We start from the raw sequence: 27,784 nt of genomic DNA on the forward strand, positions 1-27,784 counted from the left end.
TATTTGCTTTGGGTCAAAGAGACCACATGAACTTATTTCAGATATACAATCTGCTGCAGAATGTCTCTTCTAAATTCTTTCAAAGCTAACTCTCTTTTGGACTGAAGTGGGAAGCCACGTGCCACAGCTCACTGCTACAACAGCAGGAGCAGTCAGATGTCTGTGCATAGTCTGAACACACGAGAGACAAGGTCTTTGGCCCCAGTAAGTATCTTCATTGACTGCTTCCAGACCCAAGCAAAAGTAATTTATATATGTTCTATAGTTTTCCTCAACAGGACCATTTACTCTTACTCACAAGTACATGCTGACGTTACCGTTAAAGGGCTCTTTCACTGAACTCAAGTGCTGACAACATATGCTGGGATTATTTTACACTGACAACTCACCTGCTTCTTTTCCATTTGCACAGTTATTATTAATTTTAGTTTCATTTTCTACATCAATCACAATCAAGAGTGATTAGATGTAGAAAGGCAGAACACGGTCAGCAAATAAAAAAAATCTTTGGTCAAGACCTTGGGATGATTAAAAAGAATCAGTTAGGGCACATCTAAAAAGTCAAAGTATAGTTTAATACACTCCAACACTATTAGAAAGTGCAACTAATACATATTTTGTTCCAGGTCTGTTTGTAAAGGGGAGAAGTCTCTTTTTCTATTTAAATTTTCTTCTTAGGCTGCTAGCCAGAGATAGGAAAAACAAGCTCATGTGTTCTGTTTGCCTTTAATGGAATCCTCTAAAATTAAACATTTAGTTTAAAAACTTGATTCTGCATCCTTCCTGCCTGCAGCCAGAGTGCTAACTACAAAATCACACCCCAAAAAGTATTCAACTGTGCAACAGAAAAAAAAAAAAAAAAGAGTGGAGGGGGAAAACTAAACAAAGCAAACAAAACCCCCAAAACAAACAAACCCACCTCCACCAACCAAAACAAAAAACAAACAAAAACACAACCAAAAAACACAAACAAACCCACACAAAGAACCAGAGAGAAAAAAAATTTTGGCACCAGGCTGAGCTTATCCAGTGAGGTATTGCGCAGAACAGATTCTAAAGCCCATTTTACTGTTCCTTTCCACAGGTACTGGAAAATTAGGATAGTGATACTCTGATATGCATAAATTTTCCCAAATTAAGGCTACTTTTCTTTAAAGATATGATTTACTGTGTTTTTCTTTGATGTGATCTGTCAATCTACTTCCCCAAAACAAACCCTAAAAGCCAAATGCTCTAATGAGTCTGCCTCTCAATACTGAGAGGGAGAAAAGTACAGGTATTTAAGTTCTTTTTTAGTTACCACATAGATCAAAGTGCCATGTTTCTCTGTCTTGACTCTAACACGCTCATTGCCATCAGCCGTGTTATACTTTCCTATTCTCCCTTGGTCTGTAAAAATTTGATAGTCCCGTAGCAATAAACTGCCTCTGTTCATCATATTCATAGCACATCAAAACATGGACACATGTAAGATCCCTGGCAGCACAGTCACAAGTCCAGGCTTCTCCAGACAAAAAGCCAACCAACCAACCAAAATAAAAAAATCACAAGTACCTATTACTCAACTGAAGAGCAGAAACTCCTTTATTGCTACATGATGGGGCTTTATACCTGGTAGTAACTTGTGTTTGCAAAGGTAAGACACATAACACAAGTAAAAAGAAAAAAAAAACACCAAATCTAATGATTGTAAAGCAGACAGACTGCAGAGCAAACCACGACTGCTGGTTATTCAAAGAAATGCTGAATCCAGAACGTCAAAATCATGGTGTCCCCAAGGAGTATCTCCTCACAAGAGTAAAAACTGTGTGAAAATGTGCCAAGTCAGAGGGAAGAAGCACAAGAATCAATATCAAATCTTGAAGTGAAAGGTTTGGACACACAAGGAAAGCTGTAGTTCAGGAACAGCAGATGGAGCTGTCGTGTAGCCGAAGTGAGATGCAGAGCTGCACACAGGAGCTGTTGGGTCTCATTCAAAGAAGAGCTTGCTTTCACCATTCTTTATCGAAGAGGTATACAAACAGGAAATAAACCCCAGTACCTGCGTGAAGTATACTGTACAATACAAACCAACCAGATAGTTTTTTGGATTTTTTTTTTTCCTCCTTAGGTCAGATTTCATTAAAAAGCTGAACCACAAAGGTTTTCCCCCCCCCCCACACACACACTTATTCAAAATGAGCAAGATAAAGGCAATGACTTTTGCAACCAGACTTAATTAGAACAGACCACAAAGCAAAAGAAAAAAAGTGGTTTAGTACAATACCTTAACTGCTGGTTAAAACAATGATAATGATATACTAGCATATACATGGTTTTTCTAAATACAAACTTCGTAATTACAACTATGGTCAGGATGTCAGTACAAGGTCCAGAGCAACCTAATATAACTCTGAAATCAGCCCTGGTTTGAGTGGGAGGTTCGATGAGATGACATGCAAAGTTCCCTTCCAAAGGTAAGCTACTCTAGGATTAACCCAAAACAGTCACTCAGCCGAAAGTTTTAAGTTTCTATACGTGTGACTACCTAGCAAGTTTGGCTAGAACTAAGAACACAGTCATCACCTGTGATGCAACAGCAATGTTTTACAAATGAAAATACGATCTACTGACACAGAAACAATCATTCTGATACTGACAAAAGGAAGGATAAAATTAGAAAAAGAAGCTCTGAAAGTGGTAAATTATTAATAAGTTTAAGAGAAACTCTCTTCAGATGAGGCAGGCAGGATAGGAAAGCAAACAATAAAGTTTCAGTTACATGTACAAAAACCTTTGTGAATACTGTTTGATTAAGAAAGCCTTGTATTTTCCTGCACTGTCTTTGAGAAAGTTTGAGAGGCATATTGCTCTGTTGGAAGACTGCAGCCACTACCTGCAGCACAGCAGCTGGAAACTGCACTCCTGGAGTTGGATTTCAAACAGCAGTAGGCAGCACAGGGCATTCTGCCCACAAGGCTAAATAATACAGCTCCAGACTGAAGGCTCAAGTCAGCAGCTTTGATCCTTTAGCTCAGAGAAACTTTCTACAGAGAAGAGCAACTCAGCTCAGGAGAAAGAACCTTCTCTAGACTGGTTTATTGAACAAACTCATACTGGAAGGAAGGGCCAAAACCCACCTTGCTGTTTGAAATATACAGCACATTTCTATCTCTTTACCTTATAAGTGCACACTTCTCACATGCTTTTGTTAAGCTCTCAAAGATGACTTAGAGTGGGGCTTTTTTAATGTGCTTTTTTGTTGTTTTGGAAATCCATTTAAAATAGAACAAGCCACTCTGCCACACATTTCCCCTGGGGAGGAGACAAAAAAGGCACAGCAGATGTTATTGTACAGATGTTAGCCTGTTTAATGGACTTCTGGAAGTATTCAGGAGCTATAGCAATGAGTAGAGTACAAAGACAAAACAGGACATGTGGGCTAAAACCCACTTCCTTCTCAGCAGCACCTAAGGTCATCAGTGATTACAGAGACAGGGAAGCAAAACCAAGCCTTTACCAAAAAAAGACTATAATTCACAGGGCAGTTTCTAAGCAAAAGCATTTGATATCATTTGAGATGGTAAATCAGCACCTGATGGTTTTATGCTTTTGAATTTCTGGCAAGACTGTGAGCACCTGAAAGCCTTTCTGTCACGCCTTGAATTTCAATCCTCTGTGCGACAGCTTTATTTTTCCAAATTGGATATTCCCTGTGAAATCAAGCCAGTTGTTTTACTGGTGAGAAGCCAGGGGATTTTAAGAGTCATGCTTCACTCTCCACATGTTCATGGAGTTGTTTTGAGTGCTCATCCTGTCTGAATTATTTCCTGGGGACAGGAAGATACAGGATAGTCTGAGGATATCCTCCTGCATGAATAGCAGTGTCCTAATGAATAGATGTCCTAATCTCCTTGGGATTTCACTGATGTGTTTCGATTCCTGCTTTTACTCCTGTCAGGCTGTGAGACTACAGTTCAGTCAGCTGGCCCTATTAATTTTGTTTCCTCTTATAATCTTTGCTTCCTCCATCCAAATTTTAAGTTCATGAGGCCAGGGATTCCCTTGTCATCTTTGCATAACATCATATTCAAGAGTCTCCTTTTCTCCAGGCTAAATAAGCAGAGCTCCCTCAATTGCACCTCATAGGATTTGTGTTCCAGACCCTTCATCAGCTCCATTGCCTTTCTCTGGACACACTCCAGCACCTCAGTGTCTTTTGTTTACTGAGGGGCCCAGAACTGAACACAGGACTCGACAAGCAGCCTCACCGGTGCTGAGTACAGGGGGACAATCACTGCCCTGGTCCTGTTGCCACGCTAATTCTGATACAAGTCAGGATGCCACTGGGCCTTCTTGGCCACCTGGGCACACTTCTGGATCATGGTCAGCTGCTGTTGACCAACACTCCCAAGTCCTTTTACCCTGGGCAGCTTTCCAGCCATTCTTCCCCAAGCCTGTAGCGATGCATGGGGTTGTTGTGACCCAAGTGTACCTGGCATTCTGCCTTGTTGGACTTCATACAATTGGCCTCAGATCATTAACCCAGCCTGTCCAGATCCCTCTGCAGAGCCTTCCTGCCCTCCAGCAGAGCAACGCTCTACGCCAACTTTGTGTGATGTGCAAGCTGACTGATGGTGCCCTCAATCCCATCACCAAGATCGTTGATAAAGATATTAAACAGGACTGGTCCCAGTGCTGAGCCCTGGGGAACCTCACTTGGAACTGGCCAGCAGCTGGATTTACCTCCATTCACCACCATTCTCTGGGCTTAGTGATCCAGCCAATTTTCTACCCAGCAAAGAGTACACTCATCAAGCCAAGACTGACTTGATGTCATTGTCATTTTCCACATGCCCCATAATACAGAGGTTTTGCTTACCAGATTTATTTGTTAATCCGTCACATTTACCAAAACATACAAACAACAATATATATGCTTTTTGCCTATTAATTGTTTCCAACTTCTATTCAACTATTGAGATGGTCTAGAGCAACTGTCACCAAGTTTTCCATGATTAGAATCAGCTTTCAGCCAAATATGCCCCCCAAAGCAAATGCAGGCTTAGGATCCTAGTAATAGAAGGATGTCTATCATTCCAACATTGTCCTTGAGAACACACTGACCTTTGACTAAACACATGGTTTAGTGATGAACTTGGCAGCATTATGTTTACATTTGGGCTTGATGTTCTTAAAGGCCTTTTCCAACCTAAATAAGTCCATGATTCTACACTTCATGTATCTTACTGAAGATTCTCTTATGCTACAGAAGTCACATCACCTGCTCTTGGGATGCCATTTAAGGTAGTCTGATTTTTAGCACTCATTTATCTCTTCAGTGATTAAAACACACTGACAAGGAAAGCTTCCAACAGGAACTCTACCCCTGCCCTGAGTCACACAGTTTGGACAGGCACTTGAAAAGACCAAAGAACATTTAAACAGTTACAGGATATGCTGTAGGAAAGCCCCAGGGTACTCGGGTCAGCCCTTGTTAGAAACAAACAGTACATGATAAAAGGTTATTTTTATGTCGGAAACCTGAGCAGCTAATGAGAACACAAACAAATTAGTTTCAACTTCCACAAACCATTAGTAGGTTTATGCTGCAATTGAATCTCCAGATTCTGCTTACCATGTAAAAATGAAGTCCATAAACACATTTAGGCTTTAATTACTTATATGTAAAATCTCCCAGCAGTCACAGTGAGGACGCTATTCCCTGTTAAAACACCTCCAGCTGAAAGGACAGGTCCCACAGGCCATCCCAGCGTTTTCTGTCCCAGACTTGAGAGTCACAGAGCTCCAGTACAAGTGGGAGAATGGGTGGGTAACCAAGGCAGAAGATGGCAGGAATCTCTTCAATCAGCTTTACTACTGACACTCCCTAACCACACATTCCCCTGGTTCTTCTCCAAGCAATGGAGGGCCTTGTGCCACTCAGAATTCACCAGCTACATAAATCTGTAACAAACTATTATGGCAATAAACACTCCAGATGTTCACACCATTGATGCTTCCATTCAAGGCATTATTACCCTGGTGAAATTCTTCCATAGGACATGGGATGGGGCAAGGGACAGGGAACAACCAGGTCAGAGCTGTATTACCCAAGGTGCAGTAATTTGCAAGGCTGAAAAAAGCACCAGCAAGAACAAAGTTACCCCTGTGCAAGGTCTCTCACACCCCTAACAGGCAAAGGCCACTAATTTTTTCCATGTGCCTTCCAGATTGAATTACAAATCCATCACATTTGGAGGATTAACTTCAGAGGAGAGGAAAAAACTGGACATGAAGCTTCAATATGTCACAGACAAAGTAGCATTAAAACATTCCAGTTTTGCTAGGAGTGTCCTCAAGTTTTGAGGAGGACTAACTGTTTAAACAAAAGACTTTACAAAGTTTCATCTTCTCTGATCAACACAGTTTTCATTTGAAAGGCTTCCTCAATTCTTTTTTTTTAACGAAGACACGGAGAATAAAAGCATTTCAGATTAAAGATAATATTTTTATTTAGTGAAATTACATATTTAAAACACCCGTATTCCTAGCCCAAAAAGGGCTAGAACTTTCTACTTTGTCAAATATTTTTAAAAGGTTTAATTCAGGCTGCAATTGTTTTACTTCCCAGGTTTTCAGAACTACAACTTAATCATTCTCCCTGCCATAGTTCAACTACTATTATTTTTATTTTTTTCTACAGCTAGTCCTACAAGAAGACAGAGGATCCAAGGAAGAAGAGACAGACAGTGAAAGCAAACAGGTAAACTGTCCTGTCATCCATCCAGGTAGTCTTCTGTCTTCTAATTCGGCAAAGCATGGACAAAATTACAAAAGGTCAGTGCAGGGATGGCAATTTATCACTATTAAAAGGTTATGTATTTTACATGTGCCACTGTGGATCATGTATTTAAAAGCCACCAATTCTGATGAGCATCAAGGTGAGGTGGGGGGGAAAATTTCAGAAAACAAAGCAAAGCAGCAATTACTCATACAGCCCTGATGCAATAGCAAAAATACCACATAGCAACTTCTGCTTTGGCAAGCTTGCAACATATCTGAACACTGAAGAACAACTTCTGCTTTCAGGGCTGTGAGATGTTGGTAGACAGGATGACAAGGGAATCAGCAGCATTCAGGGAAATAACACCCACAGCTCCTCACAAGTGAAAAGTTTTTCTACAAAGAAATTGCTCTACTTAACAACAGAAACATCTAGATCTATTGTCATAACTATTAGAAAAGTTCTCCAGAGGCTGAAAAGCTCTAGCAAACGTATGGATAAATGAAAAGTCTTCATACCAGAGTAGTTAGCACCCAGAATCAAGCCAGACCACAGATGCTTTTCTTCTTATAGCAAAGTAACAGTTTTCTCATCTAAACAGAAGCACTCAGATTTTCATCCCAAAAGCTTTTTTTATTTCCATTTCTACTTTCCTTTTTCCACTTAAAAAACATGAGCATTTTGTTACAAACTACCCTGTTCAGAACAGACTCTGAAGAATTCCACAGACATTGCTAAAAGCCATTTTCCATCATCTTATAGAACAGAAACTCCTACTCGGGAGTCTAGGGAACTCTACATTCCCCTCCCCACTAGCACTGACTTGCAGGACTGAAAACTGCACACTTGTAGGTGGCCAGCCATTTATCACTGTGTAGGAAGCACCACAGAAAAGCCAGCACTTCCAGAGCAGCATGTGGTTCTGAACAGCTTTTGTGGAAGACTTCGTTTTCAGGGAGTCACACAGCAGGGCAAAGCAAGCTGTTGCTTTCAGGAACACATCAAATGTTTTGTTCATGCTAGTTTTGCTTTCACCCACTTCCCCTAGTTCACTCTAGCAGGACTTGGACCCCAGCCAAAGCCAAGGGGCCTGATGCCCATCACTTTCTGTTCCCGTTGTCTTGAAAGGAAGTTCCTGAATGGCAGCTACCATCTAAACCTACCTCTGACTGGTTTTGGCCAGTTTGTTTTCTCAGGTTTTTTTTCCATACTAAGTCCCTTTGTGGATGCTTTTTAAAAAGGTTTTTTACTTCACAATGACAGAAAAACTTATTCTGTTTGGAAACATTATAAATGAACTAGGAATGAAAACAGATGCACCATTAAGTGTGTCTGAATCAGCAGTCAGAGGGAGAAGACATCACATAGTATCATAGCTCCCTGCTATCCCATGGAGGTGGGATTTTCAGTGAACCCTCTTCTCTTCAGGAAAGAGACACTTCTGAAATTTTACTCTACAAACACCTTTTCCAGATAATCTTCACATAATCACTCTAGCTTTAAGCCTGACACAAGGGTGAACTTGTACATAAACCCTGTATCTTCGCTGTAGGAGTGAATAATGGAAAAAGCTCTTACATCAACTTGAAGTTAGAAATAACAGCCCACAAGTATCAGAAGTTTTGTTCTTTGCTCACTATGTTAGTTTAGAGAACAACAACCACACCACAGCACAACTGACCACTAATGCCACTTGGCAGTAGCACTATAACAGCACTGAGTGTCAGAAAATACTACACATGCATGCTAGAGCTGAACTAAAGCATAGGAGACAGCAATTAAAAATTTAAAATAAAAAAGAAAATTATCCCCCTACGCCACAGGCAAGGAGTATCTACTGACTGTGTTGAAAAGAAATGCAATGCCCATTCTTCTATCTGTATTTAATTCTCTGAATTCACATGCCTGGAAAACAAAGAAATTAACCATTTTCACAGAATATTTGTAAGATGACTGAGTACAGCCTGGTTTACCCCATTAAATTTCTTATAAGTTTCACTACTTTAGATATAAAATCCAAATATTCCAGAATTGATTAAATAAATCAAGCTATTTCTTCAGTTTTTGAAGGCTTAAAATGAAATAGTCAAGTCTGATCCCTGGTCTCTAACCAAATTGGCATAATGCTACAAATTATCTGTATGGTCTACCACAATTTCTTATGCTGATGGCTGGTCTTGATCTCCTCAAAGTCAGATGAAGAAACAGATACAGAACTCATTAGCATCAAGTTCCATTTTCCTTCATTATATATTTTACTTCATTTTCCTCCATATATCCCCACTCAGTCCCCTCTTCAAGAAAAAAAAAAAAAAAATCAGCTCTTAAGACTTTACTTCAACTTCTAGAAGCTCCTGGTACAAGTCCAAATTCAATGAAGTTAACAGGAGTTCTCATGCACATCTGGCTTATAAACAGCTTGCTACTTCAGTCATATGCACTTCTGCTTATTGTTTTGTTCTTTAGACTTTCTGTAATCTAGACAGTCTACCAGAAATCTTTCAGTGGACTATTACCGCTTTTAATGATTAAAGCTAGTGAGCTAAGAAATGCTCAATTTCAGAGGGAGAGTAGTGATCAGCGATGTTTTTTGTAGTCACTAGTATTAACTGCTCACTTGAAGGAAAAGGCTGCAAGTAGTGAGGAAATTATTTCCTGCTTAATTTGAGAAGCTGATGTCTGCATTGTGACCCCACAGATAAGTAGTGCATAAAAATAAAAATTCACTGACAAGCTTTAACAAGTACTTCCCTGTTTTCCTGTCCACTGAATAAGAGCTATTGTTTCTGCTTATGGACCTGGTTTATAGCTTACAGCTCCTGTTTTAAATCACGCTATGAAATCACAGAGTAAGAGCTGCCAAGTACTCTTGTACTGCTTGATGATTAAAACATATACTCCAAGTAATTCACCTCAGAGACAAACATCAGCATCACTTCTTCTCTAAACACCAGCATAACTTTTAATTGGTACCAAGGGGCTCTGTAAAAAGCACTTTGTTTTTTCCTTCACCAGAAGTCAAAACTGCTATTGTATTATGGTGCCAGGCATGAAAAACAAACCCATCTTAACCATTCCCGACATCTGTTACTATTCTGAGACACCAACCTGAGTCACAGTAAAATGCTAAAAAAGCTGCTAACCACAATTAAAAATGATAACCTCAATCCATCTCAATCCATCTCAATCCCTTTTTAAGCAAGTTTTAGACCTGTGGTTGAAAACTACTCCCTTAACTTTAAAAACATTTATATATAACTGTTGTATACACGTTTTTAGTGCCACTTTTACCAACAACAGTTAAAATTTCAAATACTGAAAAATGCTGAATTGGATGAAGGATATGTTGTTCCATAAACGCAAAATTCCTTCTTGTGAGTACAAGAGACGGAACATTTTTTAAAGAGAAAAACTGCACCCTTAGTTTTGATTAATTTGACAAATTAAGACATCAAATTGATTTTTTATGTAGTACTTATTTCTAATTAGAGCAGGAAAATTCTTTTATTCATGCACTTCCTTCTAATTGGTCCTTTCTGTAAAATAGAAAGAATCATGTCTGAAAAAAATATGTCTTCCCCTTTATAGTCCTCAAATTCTTTTCTAGCTTTAAACGTGTGTTCTAATTTTCGCATTTTCAATCAAAGCTTTCATTTTCTATGCTTCAGAACTTCAGCCTGTAACACAAAATAGGGTATTAAAGACTCCTGATATAGCCAGAAAGGATCAAATTGCATTACTTTTTCAACTGCATTACTTTGAAGCTTCAAGATAGCTTCCTTTTATGTACACACAATATGAAGTGTAGATGCATTTCAGAGCACAAAGCCTTGCATGTGAATTGACTAAGCTATGAAATACTGACATAGGTGTGAAATATAGGAGGTTATTAAATGCAATCAGAACTCTTCTTTTGGAAAGGATGACACAATTGACATGTATTAGTTCAATCTGATTGAAGGACCAGGCTCACTAAGTTGCTGAACAAAAATTACTTTGTACTTGTTACATTGGTTCTCAGACAAATTCATAGCAGTTCACAAAGTGTGCGCTTACAAAGTGTGATTGGGGTGAAGGGTCTAAGAGCACATTAAGGCTCATGCAGCCATCAATTATCAAATTGAGTGAAGAGATACCTCGTCCACTCTCTTTTCTAAAATGACAGTTGATCACTGAGAAGCCTTCAAATATCATGAAATTTAAGGCTTCATTCTCTCAGTGGTACCGCACATAAACCACCACAAGCTCTCAGGCTACGGTTTTTGTAACACTGGTATTTGTGCTAAAGACAGTGATAGAGAAGTACAAAACAAGGCCACCCAAAGGTCAGAGCAGCTGCCTGACTCAAGACCCTCCCCAGTATGCTCTAAGATTATTTCTACTTGGGTAAAGAGAAGTAGATGGTTCTTGGATGCCTCATCAAATGCTTCCAATAAATTTGAACCATGATCACAGACACAGCTACTTACAAAGAAACCATCCAGACTGTAATGGTCTTTCTGCAGCTCTATACTTCCTACGCTCTCTGTAAAGCTCAGTTTTGGATGGATTAATTTAACACACAAATCACAAGCAATCTTTTAGCAAGCAAGCAAAATACCAAAGTGGAAGTGAGAACAGACTTGCATGCAGAAGTCACACTAGTGCATCAGCACTCAAAAAGAGACCAATATCAATGTCGCCAACATAGATACAATTTGTTGATGTAAAGATGAGGGTGATTGCAGAGTTTCTGCTTCAAGGGCCATCTACTGATAAGGGTTGTTAAGGACAGACAGGCCAGCAAGCAAGCAAAGGCACTAATCACACTGACACAGGCATTGCTTGACCTATTTCTCAATATTCTAGACTTTTAGCCCCGTCATCAGGGATGTCTGACACTTAAAACTGTAAACAGGAGGAAGTTCAATGCAAATCAGCATTGAGCTGAATTCTGACCATGTAATTTCTCCATTTTTATAAAAGTAGACTTAAACATCATTGATTCTCAGTAAAAGCTGACCCTCAAGCACTGCTACAGGTCTATAGCCCTTCATGCCTCAGTTCTCCAACGTGCAACATTAATAAATTGTTCACAGTGCTCAGGAGGTAACTTTTTAAGCAACAAAATTCATGCACAGAATCTGTTTAGACTTTTAACGTTTTCTTTTGTAGAAATATAAAATATTTAAAGACTCTATTTAGATATATTTTAATATAAATAGGTATAAAAATGTTTCCTTTGTGAGCATAACATTTTGCCATTTTATAAAGTATTTTTTATATTGAATGGTTTTATATAAATTATTTCAACTTATAATGAAAACCATCAAAGAGAGAAACAAGAATCAAAACAGGATCCTTAGCTAAGAAGATAGACTTAGCAGCATGGAACACAAGCAAATGATTCATTCATGAGCTCTAAGTAAATATAATGTAAATAATTAAACCTCAATAATACTGAGAGGTGGCAAAGTATCACCACCCCTATTTAACATGTTAATCATAGTATTTATGTTCCACTACAGAATAACAATGTAATTACAAATTCCCAGACAGCAGCTTTCAGTGCATGTTTCATAAGGAGAGAATGCCTATCAGCTCTACACACTATGTTGATAAAGAGTAGTCTTACACCCCCTGTGTGATCAGACCTCTCATGCTACCTCTGTATCTTCCAAGTGCCAGGCAGCAGCAATCAAATCTTTGGTGAATATGAAAAATACATTAACATATACACACCTCCCACCCTGTTCAACAATACTAGTACGTTTTCTGACAAGGACAACAAGGATGTCAAGGCCTGCACATAGGCTCCCTCTTTCCTGCAGCAGCCACTCTCAGCCGACATGATTTTGCTTGAAGCATGAGAGGAAGAGAACAAGGAAGAGACTGAAGGGAACAGCGTGTGGCATCAACTTTACGACACCATGTTACTGTGGCACTTTCCTCCCTTCTCTCAATACCTACCTATGCCCCAAAATCCACACTAGCTACACAGCCCCTCTGCCACTTTGGTGGCAACTGGAAGGCACGTAGGCTGTCTCTGTTGAGAGCTGAGGAGAAAAACCAGGTGACACCACAAGCCGGGGAGGAGATGAGGACAGAGGTGTCACAGCATGGTGACAAAGGGCGGTTCAGACCACAGCACGGAATTAGAATCACTGATACCATGCTAACAATGTGTAACAACCGGTGTGCCAGAACAATTAGAGTTACACCATCACTACAGGATTGACATCCTGGCCAAGGCTGACCACACGCTGTGGAAGGTATTTGCAGTATGTTACAAAAATAGTGCTGTTAGAAGGGTTAATTGACTCAAATCACTACCTGAGTAAGCATTAGATAGAGATGTTTTCAAGACACAGAAATTCCATGATTTATGCAGGGAGATCACCGGAACAGGAGCATTCCCAAACCAGTAACACTGTCTGCAGAAGGTTATAACCTCAAAGGATGGATTTCTCACTAAAATTGTTGCCAATCTATCTCTCATCTCAAATAACAGGGACCTTGATTCTCAAATTATTCCATAGCTATTCAGGATAACCTTAAAAGGTTTCTCTGTTTTCTTCATGTCTGTTATCTCTGAAAGTGTAATCTTCCCATCTTGCTCACTCCATCATTAAGTTCACCTCCTACAAAGCTGAAATAGGAGATATTCAATCCACATATCACCCAAGATGCCCAGCCACAAGTTGCACCAGCAGAGGTTTACGTAAGATATTAACAAAAAATTATTCACTGACATAGTTATCAAGCATTGGAACAGGGTGCACAGGGAAGTGGTTGAATCAACCACCCTAGAGGTGTTTAAAGGAGTGTAGACGTGGCACTTAGAGACGTGGTTAGTGGCAAACGTGGTAGTGCTGGGTTAACAAGTGATTCCATGCCTGTGAATTAAACACCTTCCCACCACTCCCTATGTAGACCAGAGCATGAAATTTAGATGCACGCTACAAGCCTGATTCTAAACAAATCAAGAGAATACTAGAAAAACATCCTCTTCCCTTACTGTACCTCCCAGTACAAGGAACCATTACCTCCCCGGTGAAAACCAGGTACAGCAGAGGTGACAACACAGATCTTCCTCAACACATCAAAGGATCTGTTGACTGTTTTTGTGAAAATCTATGAACAAGCAGGGCTTCAAGTCTTACCCAAGGAAACCACACCAACACTTGAAGCCAGTGTTGCAGAGCCCTGTGTTCTGTCTGTGAGCTATGGATTTTGCGAACAAATTGTGAGAACAGACAGGATGACAAAGATCAGGTTAGTAACAGAAATCTCTTCCATATTTCATCTAGTGAAAGGCGTCCCTGCCCAGGGTTGGGAGAAGGGTTAGAACTACATGATCTTTAAGGTTCCTTCCAACCCGAACCATTCTGTGATAAGGAAAACAAAATAAATCACACAGCTGACGTTTGCAAACATCACCAGGGCACAGCCGCGGTCCCCGGCCCCTCGCTGCCGAGCAGGATGTGCTGGAATACGGACCCCGCGGTCAGGATACAGTGTACAGACACGCAAGAGGGCAGACTACCTAACACTTTAAACAGTTGCACTTTTAAACGGAATATTCAAGGCTTGGAGCATTTTACCAAAGCGACTGAGCCCTGAGTGGTTTTTTTTTAAAATAATTAGTAATGGAGTGTTCCAATACACTCAGAAACCTGCGGATAGTCCTGTCCCGCCTGTGGCTCAAGTGAGGCTAGTGACAGTGGACAATGCCATCCGCATGCCCACGAAAACCCTCTGCCGCCCGCCCCCGGCTCCCAGGTACCGGCTGGCTCAGGTAGCGCGTCAGGTACGGTCCAGCTGCCGGAGCGGCGCCCCTGCGGAGGCGGGGAGGGGCGGGCAGGGCGCCGGCCGCGCCGAGGAGCGGGAGAACCAGGAGGAGCCGCAGCATCGCCGCGGGCAGAAGGAGGAGAAGAAGGAGAAGGAGGACGAGAAGGAGAAGGATCAGCGCTTTATCCTGGCCCCGCTCCCGGCCGGGGCTGCCCCGAGCGGGACCCGGTGGGGGGCGGGGCCAGCCCGGCACGTGCAGGGGCGGGCACTGAGCAGCGGAGCCTTCCGATTGGCTGAGCAGTCGGGGATGAACTCGCGCGCCCGTTCGCGGTTGGCTGAGGCCACTTCAACAGGTGTTTCGGGCGAGCGACTTCCCTCGAGGGGACAACGATTGGCTGCGCGGAGCACGTGATCCGCCCACCTCGGCGTTGCGTGTTTTGTGGAGGCGCGCTGACCCCTCCGTGCGTTGTGATTGGGCGAGGCGGGTCGCCCTGCCGTCGCACTGAGTCACGATTGGCTGAGCGCCGCCTCGTCCCGCCCCCACGGGGGCCCGCAGCAGCCCGCACTTCCGCCCTTCCGCCGTGGCCTGTGCCGGGGCAAGCCGGGGGCACCGATCTTAGCCCCGGCTCCGCCCCGCCCCGCCCCTCGGCCCGTGCAGGGAGGCTCAGGGGGGAAAACTGGGTGTGAGACGTGTTAGCGACTCGTGTTTTACTTTTCCTCAGGGAGAAGGCGAGGCGGCAGGATCACTAGAGGGCACCAGGCACCGGCGGGAGCCGCGGGGAGAGCCGGGCTGCCGAGAGGCAGCGAGCGCGGCGGGAGCACCTGGAGGGCTCGTGGTTCCCCGGCCGAGCGCTGAGGTTTGGGTTGGTTTGTTTATTACAAAAAATTAAAGTAAAACAGATCTGTTTGTACTGTGCTCTTTTAACTTGTGTCCAGACAACGAGTTTTGTATTTCTTCCAAAGAGGAATAGAGCTACAGATCTTGAGTCTCTTTGCCCTTGCCAGAACCTGCGCGAGCACTTACACGCTGCGTTATATCCCTCGTATTTCAATGGAATATTTGCAGTGTTTTCTGCTTTTTGGGATGCGTTTTTGGTTTTTTCTAATGCCTTTTAAAAGTGCAGGTAAAAAAAAAATGTAGGCTTTGTTTCTCTAGTTCTGACTTGAAAACCAGTGTTTGCAGAATTACAAGTGTAGAATCATTTCAGTTTTTAACCTCATGTTGTGACTTCACTCTAAATTAAGGAAAAAAATCGGAAAATGATTTGCTGTAGTGCTGCATTCAAGGTTAGTTAGACTAAAGATTCCCTAAATACGAATGAGAGTTTGGATGATCTGTCTGCAATAGTGTGCAACACCGTGAACGCTTCCTTCTTATTACATAGCTTCATCCTTTTTTTTTTTTTCTCTTTTTAAAGAGTTAATTAGGGGTAATAATAGATGTTACTTTAATTGAGTTATTATTCAAACAATGGTCATTTTTTTCCTGAGGGCTGCTTTTCAAAGTGTTCGAGCAACCCAACTCAAAGCAGTTAATATTAACATCTCATAAAATGAGAACTCTTCAAATCATTTTGACTTACTCATTTCAGGTGATGCTGTGAGAACATGAGTAGTGTGAAGGGACTTTTGGCTGCCTCTGTGATTTCCATCCAAAATTCCTGCTTCATCTATCCTGCCTGTCAAAACTGCTTATCTAGGCTGGTACTGGATTCTAGGAGGTATGTCCTGTTTTGGGGATCATTAACTGTTTTCCATTAACTTGGGAATCTCTGTTAGCTGAACACAAGTTGAAAGAAATTGATGAAAATCCAGCTGTTGTAGAAAAAAGTGCTGATTTCAGATATTTATGTTGCTTATCACTATTTGAATCTCTTTGTATTCCAGTAGCACCTTGGAGATCATTGTGGACTGAGAATTCTATTGCATTCAGTGCCATGCAGTATCAAAGAACAGTTTAGCAGAATAAATGATGTGTGTTAATGGATTCCAAGTGCATCTCCTACAGTCTGTCCAGTCCCTCTATGCTGTTCTTAAGTTGGAAAGCATTGACTGAAAGCCCCTCTAAATGAAATTCTGATTTGGTTTTTTTCATCTCATTCTATATGTGCAACCCACCAGGTAGTCCTGTATGACTCTTCCGCTGACTGTGTGTCCAGAAATGTGTGAGCTTTCCTTTCTAATTGCAGTGTTGGGTGAAGAACAGTAAATCAATGAATGTCAGCACTGAGTGGAAGGAGCTGACTTTGTAAAGCAGGGATATCTCTTGTTTCAAATGCTGATGTACAAGGTAACAGTGCTGGGTCCTGATGATTTTTTTTAAACCTAGGTATTTATACTAATGCTGCAGGATGAAAAATCCCAACCCAGAATGAACCTTGAAAAATCAGAGTGCAGGGAATTGAAAATTACACTCCAACAGTCACTCAAAGCCCACCGACTCTCCAATTTCACAAGAGGGTAGCATTTAATACATTAGTAAAAGAAGCCAGAGGCATTCTGTCATGATACGGACACCTTGCTCTGAGCCTTTGGTAAGATTAATGCCTCAAGAAGTACAGAAGAAGAAAAAACATCTTACAGCTTTTGATGGAATATTTGATACATTATAGTAGTACTACTGCAGGTAACTTCTTACCTCAGCAGTAATTAACAGAAGTTCATGTATTCAATCTTTTTTATCCTTTTACTGTCTTTTGTCAGGTTTAATTGTCTAAAATGTGGCTGCGCAGGTGAAGCTAAAGATGCAAGCTACAGATATAGATTGTCCCTAAAGATTGCTGACACTAGTGATTTGTTTGACATCACTGTTTTTGGAAGTTGCTTAGATCCATTCTTTGGAGTCACCGCAGAAAATCTGCAGAGGTAAGGAATGGATTCTGTCTGACCATATAGCTGCTGCTTTTTTATTCAGCCTAAAAAAATTGAGATGAGCCTAGATAGTGGGGAGACGAGTGGGAAAAAGCTGCTGAAGTGTTCCAGCATTTCCTTAGTACCAATCACCTTGAGAAAATGCTGAAATTTGATTTTATTTTTTTTCCCTAAAACCTTTGCATCTTGAGATGGATTGCTTCTAGGTAGTAGAAGAAATCCTCCACTTGTCTGTTGTAGGCAGCTACCACCTGCTAAGTGAGCTTCACGGTTTGGTTGGTTTGACTTCTTCCTTGTGTCCTTTCTTCTTTATTTGAGATAGAGCCTCTGGGTTTTGGTTTTTTAACAGTTTGGATGCATTTGTGACTTTTCTTTAGTATGATCAGATCTTCCTTTAGAGAGAGGGGATTTCTAAAAAAGCCTGTTAGTCCTCAGAGCCTGACAATGCACATTATAGGCTTCAGATTTTCTGAAATGTGAAACTGCTGGGATAGGATATTCAGATGCGTTCCCTGCTTCTTTCTGTAGTTTGTTATTTTCCAATGCCTTGTTTTATCACTGGCTCAAAGACGAATGCTTTTTTAATCCCATATTAGCAGCATTAATAACGTACTCATGGCAGGCATTCTGCCCTGCACTACTGTACTGTTGTCAGCCATGAAAAGCAGTTTTTTCCATGTATGGATACTGCTGTGCTGTAAAGGTCTGGGCAGGAAGGATGTGTAAACAATAGCAGAATATTGACAGCCTTATACAGTCACTGTGTTCATCAAAAAATCACAACCACGCAGGGAACACCCAAAAATTGTGAGTGTATTAAACCTACTCAGAGTGGTTGTTTTGTTTGCTTCTATTTCACTAACAATTTGAGTGAACTAAGCAGTCGAATTCATAGGTTCCTGTTTTTATTCCGTGTTTATTTTAAAATACCACAAAATTTTCTCCTTAATATGTGTCCTCTTTAGCACTATAGTACAGCTCAAATGCTATGTAAGGCTTCCTCTGTCAGTCCAATACTTCTGTATGTTTTTACTCAAGGTATATTCAAGACTTCAGTCAGCTGTCAGGAGAAACAAATGCAGAGGCATCTACAGGATTATTAGTTCAAGCAGTGGAAACCTGTTTCATTGGGAAAAGATTTATATTTGGATTGAAGGTAATTTTAATCCATGTTACTCTCTTTTAATGAGTTTTTTTCACCATGTTTTGTAGCCAATGAGGAGTATAGACTGAGTTATCAATGAATCATGTACAACATCTCTTGGGAATTTGAGAAGATTTAAGGCTAGGACATGAGAAGGTTTCTGCTTCTTTTCCCCAAGACTCCTGTGTTATTTCAGATGAGTCACATCTAAAAGTCATCTTGAATGGCAGTAGTCAGCTTGACAGCTTGTCAGGGTGCTTTTCAGAGAGCCTGAGCAGTGCCAGATCCTGTGCATATCAGTAACAGCTTGGAGTCTGTAAAAAACCATGTATGGTTTGAGCAAGAAACAAGACTGTCTTTCCAAGCACTGCCCTACCTTTCCCATGCTGTGTGGTCTCCTAGTGTCTGAAATGTAAGGAGAAACACATCCCCCTGCACCCTTTTAATATTTTTGGATTTAAGAGCATGTTTCAAATTGTTGATAAAGTACAGCTGTTCAACATCTGCGTGTGTGGCTCTTCTATGTGTTTAACAGACTTTGAAATATTAGTTCTTAGTAATCCTTCCACAGAAACAGTCTTTTGAGTTCTCTTCAAGTGGTGCTGGTGTGAGTCATTCGTTTTATGAAATCTGTCAACTAAATACTACCTGGCAGGGGTTTTTCCTCTCCCACAGGTATCATGAGATTTGTATCTGAACTTAGATTTTCCTAATGCACAGCATCTTAATTAGTGGAAGTTGGAGGAGTTAATGGATTAACTTTACTTGCCTGGAACCCTTCACCAGGTCTCTGTATGTGATGCCTTTACAAATCTTACATATCAACAGCCATATCAAATGGCTGAACACACATTCAAAGACCATTTGCTCAGCCCTTGTTTGTAGACATTTCTGTGTAGTTGTGTTCAGTTATGCCTACAGTTGTACCCTCTCAGATAAAACTCAATCAGCTTACCACACTTTTTTAAGACTTGCCTTGGAAGGGTGTTGTCCTTGGCTAACAGCCTTCAGCCTCAACCCTTACACAGATTCAGGGAGGAGGAGGGTTGTTGGAGATAACTGGTTTTGCTTTTTGGCCTCTGGCTTTGCCAGACCTTGAGGGGTAGATGAGAAAGGGTTTATCCGCTTAAAATATTAGATAATTACCTCTGTTTTAAATGTAATTTTCCATCTGTAGTTTCTGTGTAGAGAGAAGCAGGTTTTATAAAGTATTGCAGCTGAAGCTCCTCTGGAACACTACTCTCCATAAAAATCTGAGAAGATAAAGATTATAGCTTACTTCTCTTTCACAGGGGTAGTGCATAGAAAATATTGTGCTGGCTTTGATAGCTGAGCTGCCAAGTCAAGTATCTGGCACAAGAGTGCTTTGCTTCAAGTGCTGCCCAGTGCCTCCTGGATAAAAGCATTGGCCTGAGGCAGCGAGCTGTTGGCACTGAACTGCGCTGGAAGAAGCCCGGAAGCATCCAGTGCCCTAAAGGGAGGAAAAAGTTTTCTGTGAAGTCCTTTCTTACAATTCTTGGGGTTTTTTTCCAGCTCCAAAACTTTGTGTAATTGCAACAAGCAAAGAACCTCTCACTGTGATGCCCTTTATAGCCCTTGCCAGTGCTTATTTCCCAGGGACTGCGTTGTGTGACAGACTGTTTTGTATTCTCTTCCCTGCAGATCCTGAGAAAAAGTGAGACCTAAATTTAAGCCTGACTTAAAAGGCATGTTAATTTTTTTTTTCTAAGTTGGTTGGTTTTTTGTTTTCTTTTCCCCCCAGAGTTGTGCAAGGGAAGATGGAGGGTGTTCTGCTGCCAGCAGCATCTTGCAAAACTGTTCCAGAACTAATAGAAGTACGAAAAACCTTACAGCTTGCCAGATCTTCCTGCCAAATGCTGCTGTTACTGGCTTTACTGTTATCAGCTACTTAGATCATCTCGTGCAGTCAGCAAAACTCAGGAGTGGTAATAACACCTCATATTTACCTGATGCATCATCAGCTCCAATGGATGAACCTCTCAGTGAGCTCAGCAGCTTGTCTAGCCTGAACAGAAACTCCTGTTTTGTTCAGTCTAGTGGCAGAGAAAGTTTTTTAGGGTCCTGGCAACAATCCTTCAGCCTGACTTCATCTGTTGCTTGGGTAACAGCGGAAGACTTTCCCACTCTGGAAGTGGGAAAGCTGGTGAGTGAACAGCATGCAGAAGAGGCGAGGCCTGTCTCTGCAGAATTGTGCAGTGTAAGCCTCAGCAATCAAACTCTTTGGGATTCACAGTTTTGCAGGTCTTCCGTGAAGGAAGGAGATAAAGAGAAGGATAATGAATTAAGTTCTCAGCTTAGTTGGATTGACAGTATCTCTGTAACTGGTAAATTGGAGAGAGTACCCTCTCCAAGGAGTGAATGTTCACAAGGAAAGTATTCCAGGTTGTTACAACATCCCTTGGAATCTGAGGTAAAACACATTTGCCTGAAGACTAATAGTAGAAATTATTGTTACCCAGAAAAATTCCACAACTCCTTTGTTTACAAGAAAGGTACCTCAGCTCCTAATCATGTAACCATAGCTGGAGTGTCTCAGATGGACTCTATGCTTTGGGAAGAGCTCCCATTCTCAGAAAGCCTAAATGATTTGTTAGCCAGAATAGAAGACAATAAGGATATTGTAACATCACCCAGCCTTGATGCAGGCAGATATGTCCTTCTTGAACATAGAAAGTTGAGTGTAAATCTTAACAAATCATGTCCCAGGCAAACCCCAGTGGCTGGTGATTTGCCAAGGAGCATCTCAGGGAGGTTCTTGCCACCAGCAGAGAATGATAGTTGGGATAGTTGGGAGAACACACTGTTGGCTTGTCTTCAGTCGAATGCAAATCCTCCAAGTGATGAGGTGTCACAATGTGAGTCTTCCTCTGGTGTATTTTCTTCAACCATTAAGGAATGTGGATCACCTTGCTTTATATCTAATCCCCATCTACCTCTTGTGTCACTGTCCTCACCAGTTACATCAGAGCCTTCTGTTTCTGAGAGCGGATGTGTGCAGTCCAAAGAAGCAGATAATGACACTTCAGATTCATCTTGGTCTTTTATTAGCCTGCATGGAGAAACCTCCTCTTTAAAAAGGAGCAAGGCAGCTACCTGTGTGCATTCTGCACATGATAGCTGTTTAGCTGCTTGTGAAAATAAAGAAAATTATTCTTCTACACCAAGCCAAAAACCAGATCTTACATTCACAGGAGCCTGGGACTCTGATCCACCAACTCCGCACAATACAAGTAGGATATATAGAAGAGAATTAAAACCATTGACAATACTGTCAGATAATACCTTCAAAAGTGTTAGAAGGCGGGAAGTGCAATGGAGCAATGTCTTCCCTGAAGGCAGCTACAATGCTTCTGCTGATCTCTTTGATGCAAGTGCAAGAGAGGTATCAAAACCTGTAGAATTTCTAAATAAATCATGTAATTCTTTAATACAGGAAGATACTTTGACAGAGAAGGTCACAGCTCCTGAGTTGGTGCTTTGTCCTGGAGGTGTTCCTTGTAACAGTTCAAAACTGAGCTCATCCCTACACAGGTCCCCTCATGCTTTTAGTAAGCACAGTACGCCCATAGCTTGCTCCTTTCATGACTCAGAATGCAGTTCAGTTAGTGCTCAAGACTTTGTTCCTTATTCACAGTCAACTCCTGTGACAAAACCTCTACAGAAAGTGTGGCCAGGGGGGGAAGGAAGCTCTTTTGTCACCCTCTTCACCCCTAAAAATCCCACTAAAGTGCATTCCAAATGCAAGCGATCTAGGTCTTCCTTTCAAAACACTCTGCTACAGCAGCTTACTGGTAAGTTAGTGAAACGTGGGAGGCCAAGTAGCAGGGAAGAGAAAGAAAGTAGTAGCTCTGCTTCACAGCAGTTCCTTAACAGCCAACTGCCTGCCAACTTTGAGGAGTGGATCCCTCCCTCTTCAAACAAAAGGCATAATCCAACTGTGCCTTTAAATTTAAAAAGAATGTGCTGGGCTACTGACTTGCAATCTACCTGTGGGCACACTGGCAGGGACCCTGTTCCTGAAAGCAGAGGGAACAGTGAAGATTATGAAAATCTTGCCCAAAATGAGAGACTAAACCCTGGGGACACAGCTAGTATTGTAAGAACTCCTTTATCTGCAGGTGTCACCAATGCCTTGTTTTTGAAAGATACAGTCCTGGAAACTTGTTCCCCTTCAGAATGCAAGAATCGCCTTTCAAGTGGAAATTATTCAGGAGATATATTGGAAAGGCGGAGTGGCTGGTCTCCTGAGTTGTTCTTCCAAGCACAGACCCCTTTTTCCTATAAGCCAAAATACTAGAAAAAAGATATTTCAATGCTGTGTTCTTTTTAATTATTTCTGTTAAACTTCTGGGAAGGATCCAGCAGGATAAAAGAGCTATTTAAGAACTATATTGTTTATACACCTATTGGCATATGTCTTGCTGAGTTGTGTTTATTTGCAGATGTTTGTTCCGCAGAAATGGGGAAAATCAAAGCTTGCAGTTCCTTTTATTGTAAATTAACTCGAGGATGTGCAATAAAAACTTTTGTAAATTTGTGAGTATTGAATTGAGTGAGATCTCACTTTACTGAGTACAGGTAAAGTAGAGTGTTTTAATGTTGCACTATTGTCTTTTCATCACAAGAGCAGCCCTGGAGTCCGTGTCCACTCCAGCTTATTACCTGATGAGACTCTGGAGAAAGGCCAAATTTTCATCGAAAAATTTCAAATGCCATATGGTGCCTTGTCTTTGAGTCCATTTGGATCTTGTGACAGCCTTGAACTGGGGGGAGGGCACCATCCTGAGAGGTTGGTAGCAGGTCCCAGTTTTCCTGTAAGATTTTTCAAGTTAAAGACTGCTAGTGGCAGATTCCTGGCAGTGTCTTTCCTCTCCTTTGTTTTGGGGTCTTCCATATCTCTCACCCAAAACAGCTGCATTTAGGGTCATTGAATAGAGAAATCTTGGATGTGTTGCTGCAAGTTTGTATGTCAGGTCCTGCAGAAGGGTGTGGGAATCTGGTAGCACAGGATGTCATCAGCCTGAAAAACTGACATTTTGTTGCAAATGAGTGTTTTTAAGGTCATAGTGCAGCTCAAAGGGGCCGGAGAGGATGCACCATCACACTTGTAGAACCAGAAGCAGACCTAAAAGTACCTGCTGTGACTTTTTATTTTTTTCTTTTGCGGCATAAAATGAATGTGCACATTGTGACTGGTGACAGGGAGGTGTTACTTGGTTCATTCTCAGCTGCAAGGTGGACATTTTTGCATTCCTGTGTTTGAGACCTCACCTCATTTCTATTGCACCTACTTAAGCCCCAGACTCAGTGTTTGTTCAGAAGAGTTTTGTGTCTCAGCATGCAAGGAACAAATTGTATCAATACTAGTATTTAAAGCACTTTCAGGTTATAAAGACAGCACTTCTGCCTTAGGAAACCTGAGAGGCAGATGTTGCTGGAAGTTAGAAGAGTATTGTGGGAATGTATCATTTTGTGCTCATTTTGTTCCTATGTATTTTACTCACTATGTGTTGTTGATCATTGTTGGATTCAAGGCTAGAAGGGTTTCACGTGTGACTGAAAGGCTTCTCTAACTTCACAGTCCCCTAGTCTCACAATAGGTACCTCAGTGGGGCATCCACACAGACCACCAAATTCGGGCAGGACCTTCGTAAGGCAGCCAACAGAAACCATGTTTGGGATAGATGGAAAAAACACCTTTGGAATTTGAGCTGTAATCTTTGTGTGCCTTCATATCTCTTCTACGAAATAATTATGTACCTGCTCATTAATTTCAGGAAACTTGGGGAAGTATGAGGGCATTTACTTTTGCCACCTTGTCCCGTACCTACTATTTTTAGCATGGATCACCATTACAAAGCATATAGGTAAACCATTTTAGTTTCTCAGTCTCTACCCTAAGTTCTGTACCTTCTAATCAAATGCATTTCCCTTTGAGGTATGGGAAGGAGAAGAGTATTTGAAATCAAACAAGCTGCTTCTGCAGCTGAGCAGGGTATAAATGAGGTACAGGCTCTCCTGCAAGGGTACAGGTGTGCTCAGACTGCAGGCTGACCAACGAAAACAGCAAGCAGCAAGTCTGTACAGGTAAATTCCCTTTACAAAGAAGCTTTTACAAAGAAGATTTTTCAACTCAGCATTGGTTTGTTGGTTTGTGTTTTTTCACTACTTACAGTTGAGGAAACCTAGGCACAGATTCAATGCCTGATGTAAGAGCAGGGAGCCCAGCTCTGGAGACCCTAAATTACCATCTTTTCACTGTCCTACCCTGCAAGTTACTAAAGCACACCCCAAAAGTTCTTCCCAGTGTTTAAGGATGCTGCAACAGCAGATGGCAGTGGAAAGAGGCTCAAGATTTCTTCTTACGAGTCCAAGCCTAGATCCCCACAGTCCCTGAACATTAAATAAAAGAGCAAGGAAAATCTAGTTATAGCAAAGAAAGAGGCAAAAAGGAGCAGAATTAGACATCACAATTTGATGATGTTTAATTGATAAATTGATTATGTTTTTAAGTGAGAGAGGGAAAATTTACTTTAGATATGCAGAAGAAATCCTTCACTATGCGGATGGTGAGATACTGGCACAGGTTGCCCAGAGAAGTTGTGGTTGCCCCATCCCTGGCAGTGTGTTCAAAGCCAGGCTGGATGGGGCTCTGAGTAACCTGGTCTGGTAGAAGGTGTCCCTGCCCATGGCAGGGGTGGTTGGAACAAGATGATCTGTAAGATCATTTCAACTCAAACCATTCTGTGATTCACTGACCAAACTAACCACAAACATCATGCCTGCAAACGGAGTCACTTTTTAAGTGTGGTACCAGTGACACCACTGCTGCCCAACACAGCAATGCTGCACTGTAAGGGACAAACAGCTCCATAATCAAAGCTTCTTGGCACAGCCAAAGGGACGTGAGGGTAACAGCAGAAGCCATATGGACTTTGCAAACTGTTGATGACTTACCCAGCAGAGCTTTAGCTCTACATTTGACAGCAAATCAAGTGCACCAGAGCTGCACCATGGTTGCTTCAGTCAGGATAGGGCAGGGCTCTGGGGTGAGGCCAAGTGAGAAGGCCTGTGCCTGCACCTGTATTTACCAATGCTATGCCTGTTGAAAAGATTTTATTTATTGCAAATAAAATCCTACTTGATGAATCCTTGGGGCAAGTGGAAAAGGAGTAAGATGTTTTCTGCCTTGGTAAATCTGCATTTATAGCTTATGTAGAAGAAATAAAGGGAAAGACAACATTACTCATACTCAAATCACTGAGCACAGGGAAGGCAATACAGAAAAGGTTTTAAGACATCATAAAACTTGAAAACTAGTTGTTTCTAGTACAGCACATAGTAGGAAACCGCAGTTATCATTGGCTCTCTAAGCACTCCCTTGTGATGAACTAGACAGACACCCACTTTATCACAGTGGTTAGGCCTGATCCAAGTGATACACCAGAGACTTGATGCAGCTATGAAACACTGCCAGAGCTTCTACATCATATACCTGACAGCATCTTGACATGAAATGTTTGGTCCAGCATGAGTGATTTTTCTCAGCAGACAATTCATTCACATACTATGGTAAGTGATAGCTTTGGTGCAAGCTGGTGTGATTATAATTATAAGCTTGTACAAAAAGACTAGAGCTCAGCATGTTTAATTCTGAAGGTAATAAAACTCCTGGAAATGCGTACTGACTTTGTGATTGAATCTCTTTGCATAAAAATCCATAAATCAAGACTAGATTTTAAATTAGGTAGGACTTTCTGTGGCATACCATTGAAATTAATGCGGGGCAGTCAGATCTCCAGTGCTTTGTGCAAGAGGACTGCACACAGAGTGAGAGGAAAAAGTACTGTTGTGTGACAGGCCCCTGTCAGCAAGGTGACATCTTCTGGACAGAGCTCCTCATGTGCTTTGTAGGGAGATTGACCATGAGAGGGTGGAAGAGAGGCAGTAAAAGTTCTCTTGGTTTTTCTCCTGTAGTCTGTCAGTCTTGCATTTTTTTCCCCTGGGCAGCTTGTTTGCTTTTTACAGGGAGCCTTTGTGTGCTCACAATCCTTTCACCCACAGCAAAGCCTGGCACAGGCTGGCCCTTGTTGCTACACCTGATGAACCAGAAGAAGGTTGCACATCCCACTGGTTAGAGGCTCCTTGCAAGGAAGGGCTGCTACTGTTCACCTGCCCTTAACTTTTCCCCAGAAAGAGATTAGTCTCCCTTCTCCAGCCTTCACCCCCACAGGCAACACACTCCATCCCTCTGCTCACCTCCCGAGCTGTCTGAGTATTAAGGATATTTCCTTCTCCTCCCTTTGTTCCATTCCTTCCTATTGTTCCATTCCTTCCTAGAAGCATGCAGGGACTTTTCACTATCCAAATATCTCTCTGTTCTCTCAGTGCCTAAAATTGCCAGCTTCCTGGGGAACACAGAGCAGATGGCCCAGCACTCATGACAGACATTGACCAAGGAAGGAGCTTCAAGGTCAACGGAAGAGGCAATAAAAGACACATGGTTTCTTCAAGCTTCACAGCTTGTTCCTCAGCATAAGTGTTAGCACAAGTCATCTTTGAAGTGGAGCAGAGCACAGGGGAGGAAACTTGATCCCCAGAATGAGTCAGAGCACAAATTTTATAAATATTTACCAAAAGACTAAAGGCTTAAAATGAGAGATCTTGCGCAAAAGAATTCTAGGCCTTCAGGAGGGCAGGTCATTGGGGAACACCAGTGGAGTTCAATGGGCACAAAAAGAGCAAGTTGAAGACTGAGGAGAAAAAAGTCACTGGGACAAAGAATCAAAGACAACTGAAGCATCCAACCATCATCTTTATCCAACACAAACCTAACACCGTGCTTAGGACAAGAGTTTTTAGCCTGCTACAGGTTTGCAACGACAGTGAGTGGGATGGTGCCTCTGTCGAAGACCACCCTCTAGTGACTGATACTGGCATTTCTTTGGCTATGATCTCTCCTGCTTTAAATAATTATTTTTTTCTCTTCTAGTGAAAAGGACATCACTCCCATGGGCAGCAGCTTTACATCTGCTCTTCTTGTGAGGCATCAATGCTGCAAGAGCCTTGGTACGCTCAACCCAAGCAGAAAACCCTCAGCAGCCATTCATTTGTTGGTCTGATGCTACATCATGTCAAGTGAATACCTTGTATTTAAGGCAACTTTGCTTTGCACTTTAAATCAAAAACCAAACAAATCAAACACTTCAAAC

At 41.7% G+C, this 27,784-nt stretch overlaps 2 protein-coding genes across 3 annotated transcripts in view; one reads left to right on the forward strand and one right to left on the reverse strand.

The window, feature by feature from the left end:
• Positions 1-14,793, reverse strand: part of PRCP (prolylcarboxypeptidase) — a 42,344-nt gene extending 27,551 nt beyond the window's left edge. Inside the window, exon 1 of one of the 2 annotated variants that reach the window (XM_032679886.1) lies at positions 14,532-14,790. In XM_032679886.1, coding sequence (XP_032535777.1) covers positions 14,532-14,657 — 126 coding nt within the window. In that variant the 5' untranslated portion in view covers positions 14,658-14,790. Of the gene's footprint in view, positions 1-14,531 lie in introns of both variants that reach the window. The other variant, XM_032679885.1, reaches the window with a different exon arrangement.
• A 329-nt stretch (positions 14,794-15,122) lies between these two features.
• Positions 15,123-23,106, forward strand: DDIAS (DNA damage induced apoptosis suppressor). The gene is made up of 5 exons (XM_032679884.1): positions 15,123-15,393; positions 16,129-16,257; positions 17,240-17,401; positions 18,446-18,563; positions 20,314-23,106. The coding sequence occupies exons 2-5, from the start codon at positions 16,145-16,147 to the stop codon at positions 22,867-22,869; spliced, it is 2,949 nt and encodes a 982-aa protein (XP_032535775.1). The 5' UTR covers positions 15,123-15,393; positions 16,129-16,144; the 3' UTR covers positions 22,870-23,106.
• The last annotated feature ends 4,678 nt before the right edge of the window (positions 23,107-27,784 follow it).

The sequence above is a fragment of the Chiroxiphia lanceolata genome, chromosome 2, assembly GCF_009829145.1.
Source record: "Chiroxiphia lanceolata isolate bChiLan1 chromosome 2, bChiLan1.pri, whole genome shotgun sequence".
NCBI classification, from domain to species: domain Eukaryota; kingdom Metazoa; phylum Chordata; class Aves; order Passeriformes; family Pipridae; genus Chiroxiphia; species Chiroxiphia lanceolata.

What these genes read in the sequence shown, in the direction of transcription:
- DDIAS (XM_032679884.1), top strand. Translation starts at nt 16,145, where the DNA reads ATGAGTAGTGTGAAGGGACTTTTGGCTGCCTCTGTGATTTCCATCCAA. An exon ending in ACCGCAGAAAATCTGCAGAG is followed by an intron (nt 17,402 to 18,445) that starts GTAAGGAATGGA and finishes TTTTTACTCAAG; the next exon opens with GTATATTCAAGACTTCAGTC. An exon ending in GATTTATATTTGGATTGAAG is followed by an intron (nt 18,564 to 20,313) that starts GTAATTTTAATC and finishes TTTTCCCCCCAG; the next exon opens with AGTTGTGCAAGGGAAGATGG.